General features: G+C 36.7%; 1 protein-coding gene across 1 annotated transcript in view; it reads left to right on the top strand.

Moving 5' to 3' along the window:
• Window positions 1-21,796, top strand: part of LOC133533661 (hemicentin-2-like) — a 98,099-nt gene extending 76,303 nt beyond the window's left edge. The window contains exons 11-13 of the mRNA XM_061872687.1: window positions 5,325-5,458; window positions 13,715-13,898; window positions 17,125-21,796. Of these exons, the coding sequence (XP_061728671.1) occupies window positions 5,325-5,458; window positions 13,715-13,898; window positions 17,125-17,294 (488 nt within the window). The 3' untranslated portion in view covers window positions 17,295-21,796. The remainder of the gene's footprint in view (window positions 1-5,324; window positions 5,459-13,714; window positions 13,899-17,124) is intronic.
• Window positions 21,797-23,147: the final 1,351 nt, after the last annotated feature.

Genomic DNA, 23,147 nt, shown 5'->3' with positions numbered 1-23,147 from the left:
AATTCTAAGCTTCATAGCACCGTTCGCAGACCATTTTGTTAATAATTAATTGTAAGTATTTCTGAATATAACGCTTCAAACTAAGTATCTTGTTCAAGATCGCCTACCACGCCTTTGCCTATACTCTGTATCTTTAGGTATGTTAATAAAAGTAAACAAAATCTACCCTCAAATGGCTCCTTAAGCCAGTTGAGGGTAGATGAAAACATTACATGATCAAATAATGTAGGTTGAAGTCAAGTCGTTCAGTGACAGGTCCAGGCGGTTTTTTATTTGTTTTGGTTAACCAATAAATAACTGCCCGAAAATGTACAAATTGTTTGTTTACGTTTATTTAAATGCCTAAATATACAGAGTATAGCTTGTAAAATATTAAATCTGCGCCAAACGGCTAATACGGGTATCTTATAACAATGGGACAAAGGCAGCCATTATTAAGAAATAAGGTAAGCGGTTTGGCAGAGAATCACTTATTTTTGAAATACTAAGCTATGCATAATAGGCATTGTTGAGCAATTTTTTTTTTTCAAAAATCACTGGTTGTCACGAAATTAATTGCCATCGTCTTTGCAAACGGGAAACGCAATGTTGGTACTAACAACTCTAAACTAAGTCTGTTTTTCAAATACAAAGCTATGCATAATATAATAGGCATTGTTGAGCAAGTTTTTTTTTTCAAAAATCACTAGTTATTACGAAATTAATTGCCATCGTCTTCGCAAAGGGGAAACGTAATATTGGTACTAACAACTCTAAACTAAGTTTGTTTTTCAAATACAAAGCTATGCATAATAGGCATTGTTGACCAATTTTTTTTTTCAAAAATCACTGGTTGTCACGAAATTAATTGCCATCGTCTTCGCAAAGGGAAAACGCAATATTGGTACTAACAACTCTAAACTAAGTTTGTTTTTCAAATACAAAGCTATGCATAATAGGCATTGTTGAGCAAGTTTTTTTTTTCAAAAATCACTAGTTATTACGAAATTAATTGCCATCGTCTTCGCAAAGGGGAAACGCATTATTAGTAGTAACAACTCTAAACTAAGTTTGTTTTTCAAATACAAAGCTATGCATAATAGGCATTGTTGAAAAATTTTTTTTTTTCAAAAATTACTATTTATTACGAAATTAATTGCCATCGTCTTCGCAAAGGGGAAACGTAATATTGGTACTAACAACTCTAAACTAAGTTTGTTTTTCAAATACAAAGCTATGCATAATAGGCATTGTTGACCAATTTTTTTTTTTCAAAAATCACTGGTTGTCACGAAATTAATTGCCATCGTCTTCGCAAAGGGAAAACGCAATATTGGTACTAACAACTCTAAACTAAGTTTGTTTTTCAAATACAAAGCTATGCATAATAGGCATTGTTGAGCAAGTTTTTTTTTTTTCAAAAATCACTAGTTATTACGAAATTAATTGCCATCGTCTTCGCAAAGGGGAAACGCAATATTGGTAGTAACAACTCTAAACTAAGTTTGTTTTTCAAATACAAAGCTATGCATAATAGGCATTGTTGAGAATTTTTTTTTTTCAAAAATTACTATTTATTACGAAATTAATTGCCATCGTCTTCGCAAAGGGGAAACGCAATATTGGTACTAACAACTCTAAACTAAGTTTGTTTTTCAAATACAAAGCTATGCATAATAGGCATTGTTGACCAATTTTTTTTTTTCAAAAATCACTGGTTGTCACGAAATTAATTGCCATCGTCTTCGCAAAGGGAAAACGCAATATTGGTACTAACAACTCTAAACTAAGTTTGTTTTTCAAATACAAAGCTATGCATAATAGGCATTGTTGACCAATTTTTTTTTTTTTCAAAAATCACTATTTATTACGAAATTAATTGCCATCGTCTTCGCAAATAAATAAATAAATAAATAAAAAGCATTTATTTCGGACAAGATCCATATGCCTATACAAAAACACAAAACAACAAACAATCAAAATATTTCCATATAAATTACAGAGTAACAGTTGCAAAGAGGAAACGCAATGTTGGTACCAACAACTCTAGACTAAGTTTCGGCGAGCCTTATGTTCTTGGAATAAGGCTTAAATTCTACACCAAGTGTACCGATGTTTTCCTTCAATGAAAAGCTTGTGGTAAATGTCAAATAATCATGGTACGGTTAAAGGTCAAAGACGAACTTCACTAATTCAGTATCCTATGTAACTCTTAACTTTCAAAGTTCATTTAGATTACGATAACTCCCTTAACATATATTAAAATAAGCCCCTGAATCCTTTTCGCTTCCGTACACTTGTTTGGGAGCTGAGGGCTTACCGCGAACCACGTTCGACGTGTTGCCTCCCAGTCACACTTACGTACACATTTACAAGTGCGACAGAGAGGCAACACGTCGAACGTGGTTCGCGGTAAGCCCTCAGACCCCGCATGAAGCGTTTTGAGAGCATGCGGTACACATAGGTGCAATTTAACTTGTAAAACGCTATGATTTGAGCAGCACAATTATTAGTAGGTTTGAGCAGCACATTTTATTTTATCAGCCTAGGTAATTAAAGCAAGAAATATTGCTGTGCTAATCCGCGATAAAATGACGTGCTAGTCAATCAGTGCTAACCCGTTATACTTACTCGTGTATTTTTACATGCAATTAATGTTCCCACCCTCCCTCCGCAAAAATAATACGCAAATAAATATAACAACTCACCACCAAAAGTACAAAACTCGACACGTGTTTCGCCTCTCTACGAGGCATCCTCAGGAGATGCTGGAGATGTTGACGGTCTGACGAGTTTGGAGTTTCAGTTGTCGGAGTTGTTATATTTATTTGCGTATTATTTTTGCGGAGGGAGGTTGGGAACATTAATTGCATGTAAAAATACGCGTGTAAGTGTAACGGGTTAGCACTGATTGACTAGCACGTCATTTTATCGCGGATTAGCACAAGTAATATTTCTTGTTTTAATAAGCATGGATTTCCGCAAAGTAACGCCTGAGTCTATTAATTATCAGCCTAGGTACATTCCTTAAGGTTTTTCAGGGTTCCGTACCAAAAAGGTACAAAAGGATCCCTTATGTTGCGACACTGACCGTTTGTCTGTCTGTCACATTGCTAAATATCTCGAGAACCACTCAAGCTATCGATTTGAAATTTGGAATAGTTATGAACAACGCTAACCCAGACATATTGAATGTATTATTATTTTATTTGTATTAACTATGGAAAATACCCAATATGGAGACAGGGCAAAAAGGTCAATGTATCATTTGAAAGAGCTCCAATTGTACTATTTTTCTTTTCTTTTTTCATAGTGAAACGAAATTAATTTATGAAGGAAAATATAAAAAAAAAATACCATAGATAGGCAATTTGCCGATAGATGGCGCTGTACACAATTATACTTAGTATAGTTACTTTTGATCAAGTCTTTCGCTTTTATAGTTACGCGAGATAATTTAAAGTTTGTACGGAACCCTCGGTGCGCGATTTTACTCTCACTTGATCCTTTTTTTTTTATTGATATGTTTAATGGTGGACGCGCAGAAGAAACAAACGTTCGTGCTCCCATACTAAATTTTACCTATATGTGGTGACCTCGATTATCTTATGTGATCCGTCTAGTTTGAGATGGTTTGTGGGGATCGTTTTTGAATTAAATGAATGTGTTCATTTATTGAGAATTTTCCATTGTGCTACCGAGGACTAGCCACAGACTTCGTGAGACGAAAAGGTGTGTACCTTTTTAAAACTTGGCATGCCGGTGTCCTCTTTCGTCGTTTAAATATTAAACACGGTACACGTGGAACCCGAACGATTTTAACTACGCATTTCTGAGGCCAAACGAAGGAAAAAATGTTGTATATCAATTTATGTAAAAAAAATGTCTTTTTTTATCGCCAAAAAAATTCTTTGTCTTTTTATTTGTATATAAAAAGTAAATGTTATGGGTAATACTGGCACTTAAAAAGAATTTTTACTTTTTTTCGTAAGACCTAGATTTTGCAAAGTGTTACTCTTGTTGACATCTACCAATAAGGTTATTAAGACTACACCCCATAATGGCATGTTCGCCATCAAAAAGGTGTTTTGAACTAAGTAACAGTACGATGAAGTTTTTTTTAAATTGCTAATAACTCTGAAACTTCGCGAATTCCAGAAATAAAAATATAATGTGATCTGTACCCCTAGTGTAAATATTTTCGACAGCGAAACGTGACGTACGCGTTTGCGTTAAGTGTCATTTTGTATGAGATTTTTGACTTTCCAAAACGTCCCGCTTGGCGCGCTGTTCAAAAACCCATACAAAATGAGACTTAACGCAAACGCGTACGTCACGTTTCGCTATCGACTAAATTTACACTAGGGGTACAGAAATACACTGTTAAAATCTTTCGGTTTCCTCGTACACCGTGTATTATGTAAAGATATAAGTAATCAGTTTTCTTACAAAAACGCTTATCATTTTCGTAGTCGACATCTAGCGTCAAGTAGCAGATTTATCAGTACCTCTCCTTGACACTAGATGTCACGAGTGTCGCCACTGACCAAAAGTGTATTATTCAACAATTTACTACTAATATTACAAGCAGAAGGGGTTGTAAATAGAGGTCCGGTTAATCCGGTTATAATATTAGCTGAAAATTGTCGAGCATTAGACTTTTCGTTCGTCGCGACATCTATTGTTAATTAGCAGTACTGATAAATCCGCTTCTTGACGCTAGATGTCGAGTACGTAAGCTTGTTAGCTTGGTACTATTCTACCTACGATTCCTCAATACAGTATAAATGGCCAAGTATATGCCGAAATGCAGATGTCATTTAACTACAAAATATAAACATAGAATGTATTAGTTCCTATATGGTCCACGACCAAGGCTCGAAAACCGGTTTTTCTAAACCTCATGTACTTGGTGCAAAACCTTTTAATTTCGGTTATTTTGAAACCGGTTTTTATGAGAACAGTTCTTGTTAAATTAGAGTTTAGAGCAATAAAAACCAGTTTCTTCCTACGTGAGTGTCTATGTTTACATGGCACACCACCAAGCTGGTCGGTCGTTTCGTCGCTCGTCGAATAAACCGGTTTTTTAAGGTCACAATAAAGTTCTTAAAATGTTAATGTTCTTATAAAAATTCGGAGGAAAACCGAAATAAATCGGTATTTACCGGTATATTATAAACCGGTTCCGAGCCTTGTCCGCGACTCTTCTCTTTCCGCACTCTGTTTTGGGTATCACTGATATTTTGAAAAAAAATCCTTCGTACATTCCACCCAGTCCACTTAGTTTCGTGAAAGCAAATTGCGTCCCACTCAAATATTACTAATATTTATTTGTTTGTGTTCAGGGGTGAACATGGGCTACATAGAGAACAGCTACACGAACAGCAACAACGGAGGCAGCGTCAATTCGCAGGACTCGTTGTGGCAGATGAAGATGGCAGCCGCCAACGGCGCCATGCCCTCACACCCGCCACACCAGGTTAGTAAATTTTTTTGTGTTTACATTACACCTCGAAAAAGGTGTTATTACACGTGGGCGATGCTGCCCGTAAATCGTAAATTTTGAGCTAGGGTTGTAATGTACGGCCAAGATTAGGCAGAAGCTTTTTTATTTTATTTTTTCTAACAGGTGTGATCAATTGTGTGTGCCATAGGCAGGAATTACTAACTCGTATTAATTAAGCCCTCGCCTTCGGCTTCGGGTTTAAATTTACATCGTATTACTACGTGATCGTCCATACAAAAAAAGAAAACGTTTTTTCAGTTGTAAATATTTTCCATTCTCCATGATTTTTTAGAATGTTATTGACACAATAAAAAACTACGTTTATGGGTTTTCGTTTTTTTTTTTAATTCTCAAAACAAAAAAAAAAAACAAAAAAGCAAAGCCTCTAGTAATAATCTAGAATATATTATGCCGAAGCGATCGACATAAAAAACAAAATGATTCATTAAGATTTAGTTACCTAGTTGAAACCGTTTTCTCCCGAAATGGATTTTCATAGAAAAATTACCTTTATTTCGTTCGATTCAAAAAGCTATTCGTCCTTCTTAAATCCCTTAATTACTACCCTCATAAATACGGCCAACGAAACAAGAAAAAAATATAAACAATCTCACCATTACTCGTATAAAAACTCTTTCCAGAACATCAATAAATATTAATATTATTATTTATAATTTATAATTTAATGTTTGACGATCATGATGAGAAGAGAAACATACTTTTGACGAATACAGCAAATTAATAGTGTAATTTTCATCGTGAAATGAATTTTAAATCTAAACTAAATCAGCCGCCCATAAACATATTATATTAATATTGGTAATTACCAATTTTACCTAGTTGTTATCCGTACATAATTATATTTCGGAGGATGAATTTAAATTCTTCGCAAAATCATGTATAATAACATCTCAACATTATCTGAAGCACGCCACTGCGGTTTGCCTTTGAACCCTCTTTGTATATCGCAATGATATAATATAAATACGCCAGGCTTGTGTGTACGTCTCATTTATGTCTAAATTCGTATTCAAGATTTGGCGAAGTATAAGCACAAGATACTCGTAACTAACTAGAATAACTATAAATATGATTCTTCAAAATCTCAATTTGCGTTAAGTCGCATATTGTATATGATTTAGAAACAGCGCGCCAAGCGGGACGTTTTTGAAACTCAAAATCCCATACAAAATGAGACTTAACGCAAACGCGTACGTCACATTTCGCTATCGAATAAATTTACACTAGGGATACAGATGCTAAATTCAAAACTGTTAAAACATTCTAAATTCATTTCAAGAGCATACTATAAAATGAGCGATTATATCATGGATGTTTGGCAATGATAACGTCCTGCATTAGCAATCTAGTGCATGTTCTATAAGAAAGTGCCTACTGTATGTTATTATATGATTATTATTTTTTTAATTCCATATTTTTATTTTATTTTATTTAATGCATGTTAGTTATAAAATGTAATGTTTTGAAAAGATGTGTCCCGCCGAATTTCTTGCCGGTCCCATATTGGGATACCCTCCTACAACTTAGGAGGAATTTAAATCTTCTCGGGTCAGAGGTGTAGGGTTAGAGCCGGCGTAGCTTTATTTGACGTTCATAAGCGCATTGTAATATGCCTAATTGGAAAATAAACTATCTTTAATTTATACACGTTTTAGTCACGGGAAAATGCTGTGAAAAAGTTGCACGGAAAATATTAAAAGGATACACACCTTAAAATGATAAAGTCAGCTGGATAAGAAAAATAATCACGGAAACATGTCTAATTTTAAGTTGTACATATCGTTACCCTATATTATTTTAGTATAAATATATATAGCCAAGGGACTTGCTATACAGATATATACTTTCAAAGTTATTGCGGTATAACGTTAAATATACTTTGAAGGCAATTGCGGTATAACTTTAAATATACTTTCAAACTTATTGCGGTATAACGTTAAATATACTTTCAAAGTTATTGCGGTATAACGTTAAATATACTTTTAAAGTTATTGCGGTATAACGTTACATATACTTTCAAAGTTATTGCGGTATAACGTTAAATATATTTTCAAAGTTATTGCGGTATAACGTTAAATCTTCATCTCCAGTTTCGCGCGGCGCATCATACCTATCGTTAGTTCCTTTTACCTTTTTGGCCCTCTTAAGGGTTATGCTCGTAGTTTTAAAAGTATGTATTTAATTTTGTATTATATTCTTCGATACTATTGAGCAAAGCACTCTTATTGTTTGCCCTTGTCATAGTCTAATTTTTCCTTTCTGCCTACTTCTAAAAAGTCAAAATGTCGTAGACGTTTGTTTGTTGCTCACGGTGGGTAACAATGAACCCGACCAAATTACGTAGGTTGTTTTTGATTTGTCAGGAATGTTATAACGTGTTTTTAATTTTGTCGTATTGCGTATCTGCCCTCTCGGGCGCATGCGTATGGCACATCTAATAATGGATTTTAATAACGTAGCTGTCAATTAATAAGTTTCTATTCTAAGACCTGGATGTCATAAAAAAGTACGAGATACTCCTCAGTCGGTTTACAGTTCTAATTTCAAATTCATATCATCGTAACCATGATAGATGCTTCAATGCAAGAAAACGCCCAACGCTTCACCCTTTCCAATTAGTCTTAATATAATATATATCCTTTATGTGCAAATCATTTAATTGATAGCTTTCTAATGCTGATTTCAAAGCGACAAAATCAATTATACCTGAAAATATCTTAGTATATTTTGGTCGGGCGAAATCAATCAAAGCTGATACCAATTTATAATTTGCATATCACTTAAACACACGCGGTTTTCGTCAGCCACAAGATTGATCAGACATTTGTGTTAAATTTAATTAAATAGCATCTGCCTGAATGGGAATATTGTACCGAAATAGAGCACTAATTTGTCAGTACTTGGTTCACGTTTAGCTCACCACACGTTTGTTACTTATATGTATACATGGGTATGGGTATTATTCCAACTAGATCGCGTTACCTACTTATTTACTCTACTCTTTGATTAAGATACTATTACTACATAAACGTGGTGCCTGTATCGTAAGCATATTCGCTCATTAGACAGCTTCCATCTGAGATGCCTCCGCGAAATTATGAGCGTTCATGGTCTGACCGTGTTAGAAACACGGAGATCCTTAGGCGTGCTGATGTCGCTGGAATTGAGGCCAACGCATCTTCTATTGCGAACTGCAAGATGGAAAGCGCAAATAAGGCGGCCAGTTCTTGCGGTTCAAAGATGTGTTGAAGCGGCATATGAAGAGAGCTGATATAGCGCCAACGAAATGGGAGAGTAGCCAGTGACCGTCCACGTTGGAGGCATATTGTGCAGACGCAGGTGCGTCAGTTTGAAGCTAGGCGGCGCACAGAACATGACGCTAAAGCTGAAAGCCAGACCACCTATGGCCATACTTTACAATTATGTCGGAGGGATGCTGACTTGCAGCGAGTGTGTCGCACATTTGCTGCAAAAATTGGCTATATCAGTCACCTGAGAGCGAACACACGCTCTCAGCGGTAGAACGCAGTCGCTGTGGTCGAAAACGGCTAGGAGAGATTAACTACATACTATTATAACCCGTTTAATTTACAAGAAAATGTTTATTTATGTACATATTTTGCGGCAAAGTCGAATTGATAAAACTTTAATTATACGTGCATGTTGATAAAATCTACCGCGTAATTATTTCATACCGGCATACATTTCTGATCAGATACGAATTCCGAATAATTTATGTTAATTTGACTCAATAAAAAGTAATTAATAATATTGCCGCAAACAACGCCTTTCTCCAATAAATAATTTGATCATTAACTGTCGCAATATTATATCAATTGTATGTAAGTTGAAAAAGAACCAAATTGTTTGTTTGAGTAAATAGTAATGGGAGTTATTCATATGAAATTTACACGATATAAAGAGTTTAAAAGTTATTTATTAAACAAATTCTTTATAATAATTCAGTTGGAGATGACTATATTATTAATTAAATCCTTTTTCGGTATTGAAAATGTTAAACAGATTGAAACATTAATACAGATTAAATAATACAGTCTATTGTCCGTTTTTTTTTTATAAATTACATTTTTTCTAACCTCAAAAGTAGTGGTACTTAGCTTTTTCCTCCGAAATGTCAGAGTTATAGTCGGTCAAACAGCCTTGTCAGCAGAAAAAGGCGCGAAATTCAAATTTTCTATGGGATGATAACCCTTTGTGCCTAGATTTTTTAAATTTTGTCGTTTTATTTTACCGATGGAAATGGCTTCACAGACTATATTTCATTTATTTATTGTATTTACACACCATAAAATTACGGCTAGCATAAAGATAAACTGTTTTGTTTAAACAAATTTCTTATCTGTGAGAATGTTATTATTGCGTAATAAGAACGTCGATATCGATTTAATAATGACATTTAAATTTCGACCACCTATTTCAAACAAAAGAATTTGATTTGACCTCATTTCTACTGTACAATATAAGCGCAATTTTACCGCAAAAATTTCCCGAGTTACGAAAACAATACGAATAAAAAACCGCCTTTAAGAGAAATACCAGCTGAGCCCCTTCTCACATTTGAGAATTTTAGGTAAATATCTCCATCGCGCTGCCGGGGCGCCTCCTAAAATTAGTGCGATAGGGACAACTGCAGCTTAGGCGTAAAATTCTGCGTAAAAACCTTAGAAATCGAGGCTTCGTTCTCGACATTTTTCTCCTCCAAAACTTAACCAATCTTAAAAGCGTTTTTCACATTTTCAGTTTGAATAATAAACATTTAAACAGTAAATAAATAAATATAAAAAGGTGCTTATTTAATGTTTACTTCTTTGTGGACGTATCGGACATCCGATATTGGACTGGACTGACAATGTGCCAATGAGAATTTTCAAAGATTTCAAATTTACCATGAAATGATCTCGGTATTTCTGCACGTGTATCCAACCATCTTACAGTTACTTTAGTTTACTATAACACTTGAAATAGACGCCAATTAGTGAAGTAAATAGGTACTAACTGAATCAGTCATCGACAGTTAAGAATCCTCCCTAATCTGCACGAGAACTTGCATGAGAACTTTCTCAAAGTTTTGAGCATATCCTGCAACTTGCACATTACTAGATCATCGGACAATGTGTGAACGTTCTAAGAGGAAAAATCGAACGTAGAGTTCGACAGTAATCCTATCGAATTGCGCGTGTCAACGCTGCTGCGGTCGCCTTCGCACCCCCCTTTTATTCTACCCCCTTTAGGATCAATTTTCTAGGACTCCGATTCCTCGACTCGATCAATTTTCTAGAACATTGAAATCAAATTAATTCAACGGTTGCATTAAAGTTAACAAAGTTATTTTGGTATTTTAAAATAATATAGATTTGTAGTCCAACTCTCTAGAGCTAATGCTTTCTTAATGTTCCTCGCTCAAAAGTTTTCGATTGTGTTTCTAGCACTAGACTTTTAAAGCGAATTGCCAGTAAGAGAAGTATTGGAAAACTGAGTAGACCTTTGAACGATGCAAAAGCAGCTGCATAAGGTTTTTGCGTTATTAGGCACTTTTGTTAGAACGCTTGAAACTTTGCCGGCTTATTCGAGAGCGGCTTAAGCTTTTTTTTATTCTACGTCGGTGGCAAACAAGCCCCAGCCCGCCTGATGGTAAGCAGTCTCCGTAGCCTATGTACGCCTGCAACTCCAGAGGAGTTACATGCGCGTTGAAAGGGTTAGTTCAGTCGCTCAGGTGTGGCAACCTTACTCACCGGCAGGAACACAATATGAGTAGGGTCTAGTGTTATCTGGCTGCGGTTTTCTGTGAGGTTGAGGTACTTCTCCAGTTGGGCTCAGCTCTAGATCTGGAATGACATCCATTGGCTGTGTGCTACCACACAAAGCGAGATGACATCCACAATGGACAACCTCTCTTTTGGACGTAGTTTAAGGACGTACCCCCGGGTCCGTTGTATCATATAGTCTAACCAGCCTACGAGTGATCGATTTAGAGAATTATCGATAAATTATTATAGTCCTTAAAACATCGATCCACTGTTTAAAAACATTGTCTACCCCACACTAGTACCGTTACCACCAGTTTTGATCCTAACTTACTTTCATCTGGCTGGTTGTTGTTGTTGTTTTGTTGTTGTTGTTGTCCTAAAGCACCCCAGAGGTGCAAAGGGCCTTCACAAGCTCGCGCCACGCCTTCCTATCTTCAGCTCGTCCTCTGGCCTCGCTCCAGCTCAACCCGACCGCTCGTAACTCTCTTTGGACGGACCGTTGCCAAGAGTGTACAGGACGCCCGGAGCCACTGCTTCCGTTCGGCGGTTTCCACGCGAAAGCTATATGTCATCTGGCTCGTACTCGCATATTAGTGCAAGCGAGGTGTATAGCTATAGAAAATCATTTACGTAGACGTGAGCGAATATATCAATGTCAAAACTGGTGGTAACGTTACGGCTCGTAAAGGCTCTCTTTATTAGTCAAAAATTGATGACAATGCAACATTTTAAACACAAGAGTGGCAAAGTAATTAGATGCACATTTTGTGTTGTTTCATCATGTTGGCAGTTGAATGATAAATATTTAATAGCATTCATTTGTATTTATATTTTTAATGTTTTATAGTTAGTATTTTCCTCGCGTTGTTGTTAATTTTGTGTTTCAATCGGTAGCGGTAGGTTTAACGACTTTAACGTTTGTTAAATTATGAATAATATCCACAATAAAAATAATATCAACTTAATCGACATTTAACTTTCGTGAGACGACTTTTTTCGTCGCTATTGGCGACATATTTCGAACCCATCGGGGGTCCTTCTTCAGGCTTGAGTGCTCGCAGCCGACGCGACAACAAACATGTTGCCAATAGCGACGAAAAAAGTCAAATGAGTGTAACCGTGGTATTTAAATATTTTAAATATCAACGTATTTTTTTTCACCCTGTATAGTATAAATGATTTGAATATATATACCATTATACCTGTACGATATTATATACCAAGTACTGGCGGTCTCCCCTGCGTGTGTATACCTTGGCTTTAATTTGAAGCAAACTTTAATAGTTTAACGGGCAACATACAATTTGAATTAAACTTGAATAATTAAATTAGTAACATAGCACTTAATGGATTAAACATATTAAAATAAGCGGGAAGTTTTGGAACTGTTAAGACACAAGTTTGGTGCAGCTCAGTTTCAGGGAAGTTTTTAATTTTGCTATCTCCACTATACGTGCGGTTACCCACTTAGTGCTCAATTAAAACAGGCATATTCAAGAACAAAAAAATCTGCCAAGAGCATGTCGGGCCATGCTCAGTGTAGGGTTTCGTAGTTACCATTCTGTCAGAACAGGCCAACTGAGGGCTATTAATTATTAAGTATCATGTACATTACAGTACATTATGCTTGTAGCATAAGGGAAAGTATCTTCGCAGCGCTTTGTACGTCTTTTTGCTAAGAGGAGAAGATTTTTTGTAATAACTTAAAAACGGCTGGACGGATCATGTTCGCTAAAGTTTTGAGTGAAAGAATTTACTAAGCATTTGTTTCACGATTTGTTCATCCTTTCAGTTCAAAAGTTAGAGACCCTTATTAGTTTTAAAAGACCTGTCCAACAATACCTCACACTATTTGGTCAAAACAAAATTTGTATAGGAGGTACCCGAAAAAAAATGTAGTTAGGTAGTTTCATTTTACAGTTTTGTAGCCATGTATGATTTAGTAACCATGCCAAATTGCAGCTTTCTAGTACCAACGATCACGGAGTAAAGCGGCGGATGAGGGACATGGCAAAACTATAAGGGTTTCTAGGTGAAGTCACCAAACTCTAAATATGACAACCACTGACATTTTTACCGTCCGACCGTCTCAGACCGTCAGACCGTCTACCGTCAGGGAACCCTAACTTCGCCTGCTACATAAAGTTGTGTCCTATCTTGCTTACCGCGCCCCGTACATCGAGCTACACCCGAGGAATCCAGTATTTGAGCGCGTACAGTGCGCCCCATACGTCGAGCTTTGCTTTTTAAATTGGAGCGTATAATTATCCATACTCCTAACATAACACCGATCGGCAAGCGTGCACGCTCATGACGCCCAGAGCGTGCGTTCTATGGTCGAGGCATACCTAATGCTTATATAGAATACTTATATTTTAGTTTTTTTAATCCGCTGCCAAGTTATTATGTAGGAGTAACGATTTTCGTTTGTTTTACGCAGGTGCTCGACCGCCAGAGCCACTACGGCTACGACGCGCACGGCTACGGCGCCATGGACGACTACGCGCCCTACCCGCTGCCCGCGCCGAGCGCCGACTGCCTGCGCTCGCAGAACCCGAGCCGCCAGGAGTACTGCTCCGACCCGTACGCGCAGGTGCACAAGCCGAAGAAACAACAGCATATAGGTGAGGGCTTCTGTAAATCGCAGATAGAGCAACCTATTACGTGTTTTTTCTAAGCTTACAGGTAGATGGTGGCAGAAATCTGAGAAACGGATAGAATACGTGTCTAAGGCTTATAGATCGATGACACACAAAAAATGGCTGCTATATCTAGAAAAGCCAACGTTTTTTCTAGCCACAAATATAGGTAGTTAGTCTGGAATCATATGACAAAAATACCTAATTAGGAAGTATGTAGGTACAAAAGTAAAGGTTGTATCTTCGATTTCGAAAAGTTAAGCATAATAGAGCTTGGTAACTACATCTAGCTACAACACATTTAATAGGTCACTGATCGGATCCATATGATATACGCCTGATATACAAATGCCTAAAAAGCGAATGGATCAACATATTGAACTATACGTAACTCATCGCTAAATATCTCGAGAAATTTGGAATAGTTATGAACGCGTTGAAAGTGTTTAACACGACGTCTACTAGATTGTAACAAACTCGTAAGTTGGAACTTCGTAAGTTCTAATGTGTTGTTCAGTGTGTAAGTGTAAGGTGTAGTGTATTGTACAAATAATGCAAACCATTTAAAATGTGCTCTATTGTGTCGGAAATGCAGTAGCAAGTAGCAATCACCGGACATCTCACTGTTATAACAACTGACAGAGACTAAATTGCGAGTCGGATGCTTACAGCGTCTGTTTACGCGTCGTTATCTGGGGCGGTAGAACTCTCGGGACCGTTTCTAGAACGAAATATAAAAACGTGTTTATTGCTGACTATGGCAATCGATATAAAATACCGATTGATGTCTACCTTATAATATTTTTAGGGTTCCATCTCTCAAAAGGAAAATACGGAACCCTTATAGGATCACTTTGTTGTCCGCCTCTGTCTGTCTGTCAAGACCCTTTATCTCCGAAGTGCGTGAAGGTGTGTAACATGTAATTAATTCTTGGAAATATAAATACACGTTACACACCGAAGTGCGTGAAGGTGTGTAACATGTAATTAATTCTTGTAAATATAAATACACGTTACACACGCTTAAACATAATAAAATGCGTGATTGTTTCATATCTAATTTTACTATTTATTCAAATGTCAACTTTATTTCATTAGAATAAGATACACATTTGAATGACTGCCTTTTCAAAGTCTAAAAATAAATTCGTGACAGTTCGATCTAAAGTCTAACAGGCCAATTCGAACGTGCACTGACATCAAACTGATATTAGAATGATATTCATATCAATTCGCACATTAATTTTGCTCAAACTTGTCTGCACAAGTATTGCCTATTGCGACAACGAACAAATATAATAAAATAATACACAAATTCTCTAAGCCCCACGGTAAGTTCAAGAAGTCTTGTGTTGTAATATATATAATAATACTTAAATATATAGAAAACAACCATGGCTAAACAAATATCTGTGCTCATCACACAAATAAATGCCCTTACCGGGATATATTTATTATTTAATCGTATGGCATTATATATACATTGAGGGCAATCAGAGTGTAGCCTTGAGGTTGCTAAGCCAGGCAACCAAGTCAGGTGTCACGGTGTTCAGGTCCTCAGCAGGCCCAGGATATGAGTGGAGTGGGCAGCGTTGGAAGATACGTTCGATGGTCTGCTCTTCCTCTCCGCATTCGCAAAGCCGTCCATCCCCATTTGTGTGTGGCTGAATTGCAGCGGCCATGTCCTGTTCTCAACCTGTTCAGGCGGCACCAGATTTTCCGAGGAAGGTCGAACCCTTTCGGTTTTTTAGTCTGGTCGTATGGCTGTTCTGTGTTGCTTACCGGGATTCGAACACAGAACCATCGGCTTCAAAGGGTCACTATCGACTATGCCGGACTAATCGTCAAATATGATTCAGACATCATTCTAGCATCGGTTTCATATCAATGCACGTTTAAATTGGCCGGGATGCAATTAATATTCATACATTTTACAGGAAACTTACTACTATTCTAGAAGTTTCATTTCATTCACTTAGTTTGATTTAAAGGCATAATCAATACTCGGTTTCCAGATTCACTCTGTGGTAATAATTAAACAAACCGGACTTGGACTGTAATTTAAAGTAATTTTGTTAGTATTTGTATTTGATGGCCAGACGATTTATAATTCATAATATTTGCTAGTAAAGCGTTTTAGTGAATGCGCATTAAGTAAATTCGTTTAGTGGTGGATATGTAACTAAAACTATTAATGTACGATAATAATTTGCGGCTGCAGCTAATCATCATTAAAAACCAGTTAAAATACATTAATGCTTGTTTAGTTTACATTTTTCATCAGTAATTTAAGAACTCAGGAGTTCGAACTTTCAAATTGACGTCAATTTGATTTCAATTTAACATCACTCTCGCATGCCAATATTTAATAAACATATTTTTGTGTTGTTTGTTTTTGGGAGAGGACTCCCGCTCCGAATCGTTTCTGGTGCAGAGGCTGTCCATAGAGCCATCCAGCGGGGTAATACCGTGAGCATTATCGGCACTTTTGCACCGGAAGCGATAAGGAGCGGGTATGACTTAGTTACTTAATGTAAGTAATTGTGTAATTATTTGTAAGACTTAATGGGTTTTTGTAATTACCATGTATGTTGTAGAAATAATAGTGTTAATCTATCTCTCTATCACTCGCCCTGTGCATCTCGTTCGTACTTATATTGGAGCAAGATAAATCCGCTGAGTACTAACAAATGATTACCAATATCATATTAAATTTGCCGTTTTAACCTGGCGGAGCAACCATTCGTCCTTCAGCTCCTGATGCATTGAATGAATTAATGAATGAATGATGCTTTTATTTGAAACACACATACACAACAACATTAAAATAGACTTAAATCTAGGTATATTTTTAATATTATCTGACTTCACGTTTAATTTTTTCCTTATTATTTGTTATTATTTTTTCCTGCACCAACATACACAAATGTCTCTGTTTGACCCAATGGTTGACTGGTAGAGAATGCCTTTTGGCATTAAGTTCGCCATTTGTACATTTTTCTTTATGTGTGCAATAAAGTTTAAATAAAAAAAAATATTAGAAGTTACAGTGCTGCGGGTGGTTCCAGAAAAGGATAACACTCAGCATGTGTCGCAGCACATCAGTAGGATTGCGACGCTGATTTTCAGTGTACCCATTGACACGTAAAACAACACAGAACCGAAGCAAGCATTGGTAGAAACAAGGGTTTGATTGATGTGTTTATTTTAGAATCCCCATACCACGAGGTGAGCGGGCTCCCGGAGTCGTACGGCGGCGAGGCGGGCGGCGCCGGCGAGGACAAGCCGCAGCTGTCGCTCGGCTACGACGAGTCGCTCGAGTCCGGCTACTCCACGCCCAACTCGCGCGCGCGCCGCGTCATCCGCGAGATCATCGTGTAGCCCGCCCCGGCCCCGGCATGGCGACCCTGCCCGCCGTAAGTCTAGCATTCACGGTCTTACGATTGAGCGCTTGACAAAGCTGCCTTTGCACGGCAAAATTGGTCATTGTTAAACCTTTTTAAGGAATAATCTCTGTTTTTATGTTTCGGATATTAAAATTACTGTTCTATTAACCAATCTAGTAACAACTTTATAGTTTTTGTACTAAAATTACAGTTAGATTCGCCAATAGAACGGTCTTGTTAATATCTAGGATACGATAACAATGTAATCACTTGTGTCTTTGTGTGAACGCTGGGCTTCACACAGGCGATTCTCTGAATTAGGCTAGCCAGCACTTGCGTGAAACTTCGTCCGCGACTAAGTTGCAAGACGAATATTTGTTTGACTCTGGAGCTACGTAAACAAATCGTGGGTTGATGTGAACTTAATTCGCAATTTAACTGCCGTCCAAGCCTGCTGCCCCACAGTTGTGTCACGAATCCCTTAGTAGTATCAGATTTTTTATTCTCAAGCTTTATAAATGTAGTGTCAATATGCCCAATTGTGATTTATGTCAATTGTGATAAGACGCCACTTATGGCGATCGCTTGTTGTGAATGCAATACAAATTTATTATCAAAATCTATTCTGAGCGAATGAATACGTACAATCGAATAGTTTTACAGGTATTTCGGTTCGTGATTGACGTAATTCATCCCACAAAGCAAGCCGAACTCGCAACAAATGTATGTTTCTGTATTACTATCAAACGAGACTGATAAGCCATATGAAATAGGTATTTCACCAGAGCGTGGAATGGTTGCAGTCGAAAGTTTACTATTAAAGTTGCAATATTAATCGAAACGTATTTACGATTTTTAAATTGCAATATCTACTTCGCGCGTCCAAATCTGGCGAATTCACCGCTAGTGTGTCATTCGCGCACTAGGAAAGGATCGCTAACTGATTGGCTGATTGCATGCATTTCGTACTTGATGAGTATTATGTCAGCGGTCGTGCAGTACGTTCGTTTTCATTATCAAATTTGTGCGTTCGGCAGATTTGGACACACCTTAAGATATGTTCGTGCTTATTTAATTTTGAAAATGTCGTCGCCGCACCGGGATTAATTCCAACTGTCAGCCATTCCAACTCATCCTCGGGTGGGTACCCGTGAGAACATGCTCGTTCATTATTAATACGTAATTAAGCGTTGGTCACATCATAAACAATGTTAATCCTGTTAATAATTAAAAGGCTCAGTCGTATGTATTAGACATCACTTGAACGGAGGTTGTACTTTTACCTTCTTTTATCGTAGTATCTAAATTACAGATGTATATTTCCCGTTGATATCTTCAAGTTTTAGAAGATGACGGAGCTGATATTATAGGTATAATTTAGTTGGTAAGTTGTTAATGTTATGATCAGAGTAAGTGGGCTAGTTAGTGTAGTTTCAGGTCTACGTCGCGTTGGTCGCTCGAAACCGTAAACTTTACTTTTTTATTTGGACATTATATGTAAATTATTCATAGAACCTTGAGTTCTGTTGACGCAAATTGAAGAAAAAAAAAGTGCAGACAATTTACGTAGGTATAATTTTAATTATAAATAATCAAAAGTGGGGGGTATGGATTATAACTGAGCGGCCCACGCCCGACTGTCAGGACCATAATTAAGAAAAATATCTTAAGATTGCGTTAATGAGCTTACTATTGAATTTATAAGACGTCAGTCTCGACGTCACGTGACGCACGAGGTGGAAGACTGTCATAGCTGTAACGATAGATAGGTTTTCCAATTATTTGTCTCATTTCCGTCTAAGATCTTAGTAGGATATGTCGGTCTAATTATGTGTAAAGTCATATTTCCACATGTGTAAATAAAATGCGTAATTATAAGTCTTCTTGTCAATCTCTATTGAGGCAGCTGTATTTTAAGTATTTTTACTGGATTTTATTATTGTCAATGTTCAATTTTTGCTTGTTTTAATAAAAAACTATTCTACTTTCTGATATACTAATAACATTTTGGTGTATAAATAATATCTTTTAACATTTATTAACTTAGTCATTTAATTTAAATACTCTTGATTGATCTTGAGTGCCATCTTATTTTTCACGAGGTAGCGAACTCAAAACTACCTGCGACGGTAAAAATTATATTATATTTATATAATTATAGTTTGTACTCAAGAAACTGCCACGAACGTAATATTAAAATGTGCACTATTTTTGTCTCAACCAATTTTCACGTAGTTAAATTAAATTCTAGAATGTTACTGCCGCTTCAGACGTATGTAAGGAAATTGATCTCATGTTCACCCGCACTCATTATTGCAACTTTTAAACGAAAGCACTAACTCACTTGCGCTTGTCAAATACGTTAATATTATGCAATGAGTTCCAAGTTATGTTTAAAACAGTACTTTAACTTTTAAAATCTGAAAGTCCAATTATGAAGTGAATTAAGCAGCGACGCTCGCAAGTTCGTGCTATGAAAAGCTGGAGTTGCTGGCAAAGTTTGAACTGGCCTGCGGCCGCTGCATGCCTCTGGAATTTTATGTTTTGCACTTAGGTACATTGCCCGACTCATGCAAATGAGCTAATTGCAAAATTTTGTATTTTTGCCTATTTTTTGCTCAGAATAATTAATATTTTCGAACTTGATAATACCGGGTGATTTTGGGGTAGTTAAGATGGGTCATACTGAACATGTTTTCCCATGGGACCTTCTAATTTAATACCATTACATATTTTTTTCTCGATTTTGTGGCTAGTCCCAATGGGATTTTTGTTTAGTATGACCATCTTAATAAATTTTTGTTAAGGATCACGACCCCATAATCACCCAGTATACGAAAAACTTGGACGGAACGATTCTGACCAAGAATATACCAAGAGGAAAGTTTAAACACATATAATATGGATATATTTCTAAAGGGCTCACTATAACTTTCCCAAGCCAACTAGACAACTTCCACGGGACAGTCATTTAAGACATCTTAGACATGTCCGCCAGTGTGACAATAACTATATTTCGTAAGCGTACCATCGCATAACGCATAATTGTCTGATTGGTTTGAGCGACTTATAAAATAAGCCTTCAAAACACAAATTCATTATAATGTGCACAAATTTCACGCTATTAAACTGCTCATTAGCCATCACACGACCATTGACATGAGCACTTAATTAATTTGTACATTACAAGTTGATTCGATACGTACTCTGTAAAATTGATGCTCATTATTACTTAGTACAAATATAAAGCACAATTTGATGATTTCATTATTGTGTTACCTCTGTCCAAATATGTGCCAAAAAGAGCATTCTCATTAAAGGACTGAGCACATAGCCGGGACATATACATTATAAAATGTATATGTTGTTGAGCAACGCTTCTAGGGACTAGAATTCAACCATATAACAATACAAGTATATGACCGTCCATGGATAAATGCGCACCTAAGGTGTGTAGAATAAGAGATACTTTGTGACTAACTCATCGAACTATGGTGTTTGTGGCAGGGATCGGAAACCGATATTTTTTGTATGGGAACGAAAACGGTATTTTTTCGTTCTTTGTTAATTACTTCAATTCTAATTAGGCAATCTAATAATACGAAGTCGTTATCTGAAAACAACTGAGTCCTACATTTAGAGTATAAAATAAACCGAAATATATGGTTATTTCGATGTTTTTGCAAAAAACCGGTTCCGATCCCTGGTTTGTGGGCCTACCGCGAAAACCGAAACTAACAAATTGCGGGATCTCTTTTCACCAATGAAGGCGTAATTAGACAGAGAAAGATGCCCGCAATTTGCGAACTTCAATTTTCACGATTATAGCCCTGGTATAATATAACAAGTGTTTAGCCCAAACACACCAAATAGCACATCCCGCCGGCTGTGTGATCACTCCTTTAATCGAAAGCGTTGTCCAGGGTGAGCGACAGAACGCGACAAGATCGCCGCGATGCCATGCGACGCGGTTTTGTGCCCATCCCGACGCAAAACTGATTAGATTCAATTAAAGACGCGACTTTATAAAACTAGTACATAAAATAACTTCATTCATAAAAAGTGCATGTTTTGTATCGTAACGGGTCACTCGTAATTGGGCCATTTTTTGGTTGTGGCCGTGTTTGGAAAGTCTTGCTAAGGACGCCAACGGCTGCAGCCGACGGCTTCGCCAATGCAATAGGGACTTACGCGGGAGTCCGTAAAGTTCAATATCGCTTAAATAATCGCGATCGCCTGGCGTCCCGGCCAGGGCCACGGTATATTCCTTCGCCGTCTGGCTTTCAAAAGGCTAAACACACTTTTTTCTCATAGAAAAATCAAGAGCTCTTGATTCTGTGTAGAAAAACAAACATAAATAATCCCAAAATAGAAAAATATTAAACAACATTAAATAAAATGGACCACTTCTGGATATCATTTTATTCTTTAATATTTTCATATTGCACACTTTGCACAAAGTTGTCGCTGACTTTGGACAACGCGCAACCCATCGTAATATTCTTAGTTCAACCCATGCCTCCTAGAGATCATTTGTTTAATACTTCACACATCATTAAATATTAGAAATGGGCCCACCTTAAATGTAATGTGAAATAAAGTATATTTTTATTGAAATTATTAGCTAGTTATAACGACTCTAAACCGTTAACTTCGTCTATATTCACCCACACGAATGCTTTGTATGAGTATACAATCAATTTATAACACAATTTACAACTCGGCCATCCTGACAAAGGCAGAGTCCTTTAGCATACTACACCAAAATAATATTTAATTCTCATGAAGCTTGACAGCAAGCTGATCTACCTAATACTCACTAGAAGTATTTTAGAAAATAATAGTAAACTTATCTTCATAATGGAACGAGAATTAAGTGAACTTAATAAATTGGTTCGTGCAGTGTTTAAATTGGCAACTGGCACTGAGAAATTATTTCAAATCAAGACATTCTTTGTTAGAACCAGTACCTAAAGTTCTTTTAACTAATATCGTCATTCATAAACTTCAGTCAAGTCTACCAAACTGTTGATAATCGTATGTCTCTGTCATTTTGACATTTGTGTTTATTAGCGCGATAAAATTTAACAGAAGTTTGCTAATAATGTTTAATTTGTCTGTTAAGCGTAAGCTAGAATTAATTAATATCTTACGGCTGGATTGAAGTTAGTTCATAAGTTTGTAAAGCCCGTTTGGGCCCCGACCTACTTCGGAGACGAGACGGTCGCCCCACGGACGTCTGACGTTGTGTCAAATTTAGGAACAGAATATCGGTATTATGTTTCATTTTTAATTATTTTATTGTTATTTTTTTGCTTTTAAAAGGATAATCTGCATTATTACTCGACGTTTTTGATGTTGAATACATTTAATACATCGCTATTTTGGAAAAATACTGATTATTATATAAATATGTAACTCAAGGTACCAGTGAGATATCACTATTAAACTACATTCCTGTAAACATGTGCAAGGCAGACAGTTTTCACCAACTTTTTTAAAGTGATTGATATATTTTATAGCTCATAACTAAGTACATATTGTGAATTTTTAAAAATGCCAAGTTTGTCGTTATTCAAAGTATATTTCCAATTCCAACCCTCAGTGAAACAGCCATCAGCGTGGGCATTTCTTTCTTATAAAATCTAATTTAAATGTCACTGGGATTATTTGTCTGTGTAGAGGTCCCCAAAATTCCTATTTGGAGATATGCCGCTGTGACAGCTTTATTGATTATTCTCGCTGAATATCATAACAAGATGTAATAAAAAATAAACAAGCGATATTCTCTTTTTGAATGAATCTTTTTTTTGACGTGCAGATTTTTTGCGAGACCTTAAAGTGGCAA

Source organism: Cydia pomonella, unplaced genomic scaffold (genome assembly GCF_033807575.1).
Source record: "Cydia pomonella isolate Wapato2018A unplaced genomic scaffold, ilCydPomo1 PGA_scaffold_192, whole genome shotgun sequence".
Taxonomy (NCBI): Eukaryota; Metazoa; Arthropoda; class Insecta; order Lepidoptera; family Tortricidae; genus Cydia; species Cydia pomonella.
Note: the sequence above shows the minus strand (reverse complement) of the source record. Positions and strands in the feature narration are given on the sequence as shown.